At 38.9% G+C, this 9,113-nt stretch overlaps 1 protein-coding gene across 1 annotated transcript in view; it reads left to right on the top strand.

The window, feature by feature from the left end:
• The window catches only part of LOC145484064 (WD repeat-containing protein 25-like), an 11,215-nt gene extending 8,352 nt beyond the window's left edge, over positions 1-2,863 (top strand). Inside the window, exon 5 of the mRNA XM_081462670.1 lies at positions 607-2,863. Within this exon, the coding sequence (XP_081318796.1) occupies positions 607-828 (222 nt within the window). The 3' untranslated portion in view covers positions 829-2,863. The remainder of the gene's footprint in view (positions 1-606) is intronic.
• The last annotated feature ends 6,250 nt before the right edge of the window (positions 2,864-9,113 follow it).

Here is a 9,113-nt window from a genome sequence, read left to right on the forward strand (position 1 = left end):
CAAGTAATTCATTATCTGTCCGCAGTAGAAGTTTGAAGAAAATCTATCGAGTAGAACATTTTCGTGCCAACGTCCTTAATTGTTGGTAGGGTAAAATTTAGTCTTGAATTCGGCAATGCTCTGATCGCAAATGGAGGAATCACAGGGCCGTAATCTGATCAAAATTAAATTATTATTTGACACTATTTTTGTGCGCTTGAAGCGGGGCAAATTTTATTTGATTGTTTTAATTTTTTCAATTTTAGTATCAAATCAAACAACATTTGCCCTAATAAAGATGTATTCCACTGGAAAATTGTCAAGGTCGGGCGGTTACTTGCTTAAAGTGAATAGATTTAATGTACCAGGAAAGGGCATTGAAAGAATAATAATAATAATAATAATAATAATAATAATAATAGTAATAGTAATAGTAATAATAATAATAGTAATAGTAATAGTAATAGTAATAGTAATAATAATAATAGTAATAGTAATAGTAATAGTAATAATAATAATAATAATAATAATAATAAAACAGTTTTAAAACCTCAGATCAGAAGTCGGCTAGAGGACAGTGATGTCATACATTTGATTAAACCTAATTAGCAATGTTTTTGTTTTCAGGTTTGTGGTTATCACATTGGATGTGATTTCAGTCCTGATGGTAGAATAGTCTCTTCTGGCTCAGCGGATGGGAAAATCTTTTTCTACGATCATTTAACGTCTCGTGTGATTAGAACACTTGATGCTCATTCTGCGCCATGTATGGACGTGGCTTATCACCCCACCCTACCCGGCTGTGTAGCAAGCTGTGGGTGGGGTGGGCAAGTTAAAGTGTGGACATGATCAGCGATTTGTACAACCATCAATTAAATAACAGCTTCAATAAGGACAAACTGTATTTCCTCTGTGCAATTCAAACAGTACACAGAACGACACAAAAGTCTACATAATTTCAGGTCATTTATGAATGTATTGTCAAATTTGTGCACGGTCTTCTACAGAGTCGGGTTTTACACATTATACTCACATTTTGCACTATTAAGCTAATGCCCGATGCTCAATAGACCATTTTACAGTTGTCTACTCAGTAACCTGGCCTTTGGATGGCAGCGAGACTGGAGTTGACCTTGTTTTGATACAGACCTCACTGCAGTTGTCATGTAAATGCCCCTAGTTAGCATCAGAACAACTTGTTTTACCCAACAAAAGCAGTGAAAAGTTAATAAAGATGTTGAATTTTAAGCTCGGTAATGAAATGTGAAGGTGAATTAATCAACATGACACGAACGTGGAACAAAGAAAAATTCTGAGTCCCCGACGGGAATCGAACCCATGACCTTCCGAACACCGGGCGGGAGCTCTATCCACTGAGCTACGAGAACTCATGGAGAGCAAGGTTATTTAACTGAGTTCATATATGACAGGTGTCCTGCATACTGCTAGGATCAACGCTATCGAAGTCATCGTGAGTAGTGATAAGTTAATAAAGATGGTGAATTTTAAGCTCGGTAATGAAACGTGAAGGTGCCCTCCATGAGTTATCCATGAGTTCTCGTAGCTCAGTGGATAGAGCTCCCGCCCGGTGTTCGGGAGGTCATGGGTTCGATTCCCGTCGGGGACTCAGAATTTTTCTTTGTCCCACGCTCGTGTCATGTTGATTAATTCACCTTCACAAAAGCAGTGAAGTTTGTATCAAAACAAGGTCAACTCCAGCCTCGCTGCCATCCAAAGGCCAGGTCACAGAGCAGACAACTGTAAAATGGTCTATTTTAAAATACCTCGCTATTAGATTACTACATGTATTATGGTCAAAAGGCGCCACTATTATGATCTATTATGCTCACACAAAAAGCTGATCTTTACCCTTTGCGGACTTTTTTTATTGTTGGTGACAAGTTATCACGGCAACTCGGGCTCGTTCAGTCACATCAGCAAGGACCTCCGATAGGTAAAATGCCTTTGCGATGCGCGTGTCCAATCAAAGTGACCCATGCTAGTATTATTTTCTTCCGGCTACAGGTTCATTATCATCTTAATCAAACTCATTTTCATATGAAAGTTTTTGCACGAGGACTTGTTTTGAAACAGAGGCACAAGGTAACTCGGAAATGGTCTATTATAGAACAAACACTCGACATCGTGAAAATATGTGACCGTGAGAAAAACAAAAATAGAATGTTTTCTTTTGTGTGTCTGTTTTTCTCACGATCAGCTCCGATATTTTTAAGCGGAGTATTCCCGCATGGCACGCATCACTTATGTTTACTTTTAACCTTGTCCGTCCGTCTGACTTGAAAAGGAAATATGGAATCAGTTTTTATAGCTTCTTTTCAGATGCATTGAAATGACCGTGGCTAAACGCCATGTATTTTCAAGTCACATAATAAGCCATTGTAAACTAGCTCTGATCAGCCTTGTTTTCCTAAATCATTCATCCATACTTTGATTTTGTAATTATACGGATCCCAGTTTTTTGCTTGTTTTGTTTAGACTATGCACCCGCACATAGAACGGAAAGCCAGTGTATTGTTGTAGGTAAATGACCCCTATAAATAAATGCGCATTCTGGCAGTAACACTTGTAGACCATCTCAGTATTGTCCGCGAACGATCGTCTTAAGTGATATTCATGATAGCTTTGTCTTCTTCAGTGCGACCGTTCTGAATGCGCATTTCGAAATCATGTTTTCCACTCAAGAATTTTCTAGCCTGGTGTGTATTATTTTTCAGTTTTTAAGTTTGTATTACTTGATCAAAATATACAGAGCACTGAAGCCGAGCGAGAATCACCAACAGCTTTTAACGGAAGCCCGCACAAACATACGCAATCGCGAGAGAATAAACGATAGAGCTGACCTGAACATTCGCCATGCAACTGAACACGATGAACGACAACGTTGAGTAAGTGTGTTTTCTTTTTGACATCGTTCAAAGTGAGTCATTACTGGTTTTTTTTATAGAGATCCTGAAAGTCATATATTCGGCGCTTTTGTTCTGACCCATGCAAGACGGAATCTTGTAAAAAAAAAACTCTTATGGAAGAAGCTGGCCAAGTTTCACTGGACGATTCGAGTTTAATGGATTTCAATTTCTATTTTATTTTATATTTTCTTTTTTAGGGCAAAGAAAGAAGTTTTCCCATCTGGCACTCTAACGGAAAACGTCTATCTGTGTGCACAACAGTAGTACTTATTGGAATTCAGCAGTTATGCACGGACGGATTAACTTGCTTCATGTTTTAAAAAAGCGATCTCATACATCCATGGACTTGGACTGTTCAGCTGTGCTTGGTTTTATATAAAGTTGAACTGATTATGACTCATTTCAAGGAGTAAACCTGGACTGGTTGGACTCCTTTAGTATGTTTGCTGGATTTGCTGCTGAAATAACTATAGTCTTTAGAATCTTTAATGCTGGAATGCTTTAAATAGGTGTGTTTAACGCTGACTTCTAAGTTGTTACGATGTAGACAGCACCTTCACGTGGATTTAGTCGGCAAATAGTATATTGCCGTGAAGAGCTCTGTGCTATTTTTCAGCAGGAACGGACGATTTGTCTTCTATGGTTTGTATAAAGTATACTGAAGAATAACCACGAAACTGTTAATAACACGCCTAACCTGCTAACAAGCAACTAATAAATCTCGTTATGAATGAAATTATTTATTTTACCGACTTAATTCTCAATCCTCACAGGTAAACTGACGTGAAGCGATCAATCCTTGCGAACGAGTTGCATTGTCACGCTAGTTTGCTCTCTTTAATTTCGCGCTTGAATAAATCGATCGCTCATTACTTGTTTTCAAAACAGTTTTAAAAATAAAGCAGTCATTTGGAACATTTGGCAGATTCTACGCGGAAAATCATTTGGAATTTTCTGGCCGAGCGCCCCCGTTTTAATTCTTTGCGGACAAAAGAACATATTGGAACGTATTCGTCTAAAGCGCATTGACTGCAAACACGTATAATAATCACTCCTTCGTTGATAACTATACTTTTTGAAATTCTCTTGTATAATCATGCTATCCATTCAAGGATTCTTCAGCCTAGTGTGTATTTTTTTACTGTTACTGGTCCTGGGGCTTCTGTTGAAACTATACAGAGCTGTACAGAATTGGGAGCAAAGACCGGTGGAAAATGACAGACAATCTGCGGCATTAAGAGGACGACTTCTGTTGCAAGACGAATGGAGATATAATAACAACGTCCCGTGTAATCGCAAACGGGCCACAGAACACGATGATTATTAACAGTTTGAAACAGTGCAGTAAGTGTCCATACCGCCGTTGCTTCACGTTTTGAATCAAATTAGCCACATAGAAATGAACGACTCATTTTAATAACTTCACTCTTGTTTTGCTTTCAATGCTTTTTTTATATTTTTTCTGTAGTTCTTAAAGAGACTTTGAACATGTGAAGGGTGCATCTTTCAGTCTACCAGACAAAATGGACTTTTGTATCCCTGTTGTATTTCATGTCGTGATTTTCTATTTCATGTTGTGATTTTGTATTTAGTATTCCTGGTGCCCTAACTACAATTTCGTTCAAGTTCGCCCTAGGAAATGCTGGAACGCCTCCAGAACTTTTCACACCACTGCCTTCTGTTATTTTCTGCTTCTGTCGACGGAATCTAATATTTTTCTTTATTTATTTTCCAGAATAAGGGAAAAGAAGATGTTATTCCTCGAAAGGCTCCATTAGAACTGAGGACTGTTCTGGCAGAAGATATATTTAGACACAGTCGAAAAAATAGGCTTTAATTTATTCATCTTAGAGCCAAGGAAGCACTTTGCGTTATACACAACCGTGGAATGCATAAATAACTCAAGTGTGAACTGAACATTATAATGGACTGCATACTTGGACAAGATAGCCGCAGACTCTTTCTAAAGAAATCAACGATCGACATTCTGTTTAGCTGGTTCAAGAAAATGTACAGAAATTAATCAGTAAGAAGTTGTTTTAAAAACTTCCGGATTGTGAATATAGAATCTTGATAGGGCAGCCGTCACAGTATGAAGCCTTTAATTTATTTCGCCAGACCATTGTGATGATTGTAAATAATTACTCCGGCGCACCTATATGCATGACCACAGCTGCAATAATTGTCAGTCTTTTTTAATTTTTAATGTATTTCAGTTTTATCTAACTCGGTTAGTTAACAAAGTTGCCATTTTTTCTACTTACCTATAGATTTCGAGTCGACCTTCAGTGATGTTTTGAAAATTATAAAGCAATCCAGAAAGGGCGAAGTTTCAAACCGTAGGCAGATGTTCTGTCAGAGAACAGCTGCCGTAGATCGGCGCTAGAACACGTCCGTACCTGTAAGGAAGATGACTGTTTAAAAGCTTTGCTTTTGTTCTCAGTTCAAATTTGCCAACACGAATTGTCACTCTAGCAGGCTATGGACTGCTGATTTTATTGACAAAACAACAACGGCCTGCGTGCCTTCACTATCCTTTAGCAATATTGGAAAAGCATCTGGCCTGAAAGTAAATAAAATTGGTTAAAATAGCGTAAGTCAGGAATGAGAAACCGCCGACACTATGCTGAATGAATAATGTTTTGACCACCCAAGATTGTATCAATAAGGCTAATAATGCGTGTTTCAACCCATTTCAAACGTTCAAATCGGAGATGATAGACGCTAAACGCTTTTTAGATCGACTCCCTTTCTCTCAGCTCTGAACGATAATAGGTCATTTCCGAGTTACCTTGTGCCTCTGTTTCAAAAGGGGTCTTCATACAAAACCTTTCATATGAAAATGAGTTTGATTGAAATGAACCTGTAGGCGGAACTCAGTTTCATATTAATGGTTATTTGACACAGAGGCAAAAGGCAACTCCGAAATGGCCTTTTTGAGCACTTTTGTTTAGATTGTTTTAATACGCGCTCAGGCTGTAAAAAATTCTAATGAATGATGCAATGATGATGCAAGAGACCTCAAACGAAAATGCTGCCGGTATACGCAGGATCTGTAAAAGATCTGACCAGCCAAAAATAGAAACGTAACAATGACGCAAGGCTGATTACTACGTAGAAAACTTAACGGGACAACGACATGATAGAATCCAAACTGAAAGTCAAGAATTGCAACCGTGGACAGCTGTTTAGACCTTGTTGGGTCTCGTCAGAACGGTGTAGCAGAAAGTGAAGCAATCGGCTGCCTGACCGATCGACCACCAAATGTACAATGGTAATGACCTCAGATGAAACTCAAATCCAAATGTTTGCGAATACACCGACCCATTTCAGATCTATTAATATTATACGGCTCTAATATATGACCGCAGCTAACCAGACTATTGGCTTTCATCAGGAGCCATAATCGGGGACGGAGACCGTAAGTCTCGGGATTCGCGCGTACCTATGATATGGGACAATTTTTCTATTTTTAGAACAAATTGCGCCATCCTGACGTCATATATCCGCGCGGATTCACGCACATGTCGGGGGCTCTCGCGTGGATGTTGTCACGTTGCGTGATCAAATGGTGAGAGTTAAGAGATTCTCTTGCGTATTTTTCACAGGGATGGCAGGGAATAAGGCAGGGAATACGAACCAGGACGCTTATATGTAGTTTTATGCTCTGAGCTAACGGAAAAGGTGGGTTTTTCAGGGTCGAAAACAAGACTTCAATCTCGCGCTGTGAATGAATAATAAGATCTGCTCACGCTGGTTGTAAGCTTACGCGTATGTTTTTGCGTTTGTTCTGACTTAAGAATATAGCAAGAAAACTCTTTACTCTGGTATCGAGTTAATTTGTGAGTTTCTCAGACAATGGTTCATCATAACCAAAACCTGTTTTGACGGTTTCTTATTGTTTCTGCTTGTTTAATGGGTTTGCAAAAGTTTTTGAAAGGAAAGTCTGACGCGTACAATTAGCTCATTTGCATAGTGCAGTTCGTGCACTTTCAAGTCCGAGTCGGTGTTTTCAATTGTCAACAAATCTTGACAAAGATTTCTTTCGTTATCTTTTGTGCTGAGCTGCTGTAACAAATTTCACGAACGCAAAAAAGGCTACTAACATCATGTGTCTTTCTTCAACATAAGCATAGTGAAGTTTTGCACTGCGAAAATGAAAATAGACAAGGAGTTTTGATAACTCGATCAACAAAATCGAAATCGTTATTCCAAGTTGATTAAAGAAAGCGTCATCGTAACTTTGCTGATTATTTCTGCTTTGTTCACATATTTTCAGTTTAGCTTTTAATATGTTCTCAAACATTTATCAATCTTAAACATATTTAAAAACTATAGAGTTATTGTTTGAGTTCGATGTACGCTTTCACACGAAAGTGCAGTGGAAGTACAATTTGTCATGTTTACTGACTGTACAAAACACGCATCGGCGGACACTCTCATTCATCGACAACAGAGAATTTACTAGATTTTTACACGAATAAAACTGAGCAGTATCTACGGACGTAAAGTTATTGGGCCTTGATGAAACATCAAGCGTTGCTTACAATTCAAGCGAAACTCAAACTAGCAATTATTTTGTTTTACTTTTCGGTCGCGATAGACTGACAAATTCCTCGCAAGCGTGTGGCAAGAGGAGCTAGGAAACTATGACGTCCTGAAGCTCTGCTATATCTAAATATATCCAACTAGTTTTTTGCTGTGTAATGGAAAAGCTGTTAATCTTCAACATATGTGAAATTTAAAGTGGAGTAATGTACAGCTCATGTAAAAGAAGCATCCGTCGGAACACAACTTGGTCAGCAATATATGTAAGCTTACAGCGGAACATACCTAAATTCGACACTGTCTTACTTCACTCAAACTGGAGCAGCTTACGACGAAAATACTTAAGCAAAATTCCAACAGACGTAAACGCGTTGAGTTGTGGGCCAAAAACATGAAAAATTTCGGGAATTTCGGACGCCTTTTCCCCCGCGCGACATCCGCAAAAATCCTCGCAGCATGTACGCGCGTGTGCCGTAGGCGATGGCGCAATTTGTTCTAAAAATAGAATTATTGTCCCATATCATGGGGACAACCCCAATACTAGAAATGGCGCGCGCTTACGGTCTCCGTCCCCGATTATGGCTCCTGCTTTCATTTACTTGAACACTTAAGGTGGCCGAACACAGTTTTCGCGCGCGCTTTTGCTGATGCAATTGAGCGCGCACACAAGGATTTCAAAGAGCGATCATTTTATTTACTCAACACCCGCACTATCTGTGCTATTTTCTCTCTATTATTGAACGCAGTGTATTGATGGCTTTAGTCTTTTATTACAAAGATATGTTAGAAAAGGTAACGACGCAAAGAAACCAGCAATTCTCAGCTTTCTCTTTGTTACCGAAAGACGCCAGTTAAATGCAGCGCATGCGCAGTTGCTCGAAAAATTGAGACCGATTGCTTTTGCAGAAACTTGCGGATTTTTGACGATTCAGTCGTTAGAATTTCAAGAAATTTGGCAAAAAAATAGTTCAGAAATCACGTGAATGATCTATCGCAAAAAATCTGAATTTTGACATAGGGAATTTTTAATAATACAGAACATGCAGTGAAAACGATTTACGGCGAATTACGAAAATCGCCTATGTCAAAATTTTATTAGAACAGTGTTGACTGAAGGGATTTAATGTCAATTCGTAGTGGGCAAAAGATGAAACAAATCTAACGACTGGATTTTTTTTAAATAAACAAGACCATTTTTTAAGCCTTGTTTTTAACCAGCCCCGTTGCCATGGCAACAGCACACACCTGAGCCAAAATGCGAGAATAAACTTTTCTGTGGTTAACCTTGACTCTTGCAAAAAACGAGCGCCAAAGCATAAATAGCTTAAAAGTAATGGTGAATTAAGCATAGGCTCTTGAGAACTGTGTTCGGCCACCTTAAATAGAGCTACAAAATTGCCAATGTTGATGCTGAGAAAAGTACCGGTAGTTCCTTGTAAACAAAATACTAGCTCCTGAAAATACCAATTGCCACAGCCAGGATGAAAAACATACCTTACTTCAGACCAAAAGGGTCAAAATCCATACCTTTATAGACCAAAACTACTCAAAAACCATACCCCTTGGGGCGGCACCCACCTAGATAGCCGGTGTAACGAAGTTTCCGGGGTACTAAACAAAGTAGTTCCGGGTCACTGTAGCTTCCGGGTTCCTTAACCA

This window comes from Orbicella franksi, chromosome 4 (genome assembly GCF_964199315.1).
Source record: "Orbicella franksi chromosome 4, jaOrbFran1.1, whole genome shotgun sequence".
NCBI classification, from domain to species: Eukaryota; Metazoa; Cnidaria; class Anthozoa; order Scleractinia; family Merulinidae; genus Orbicella; species Orbicella franksi.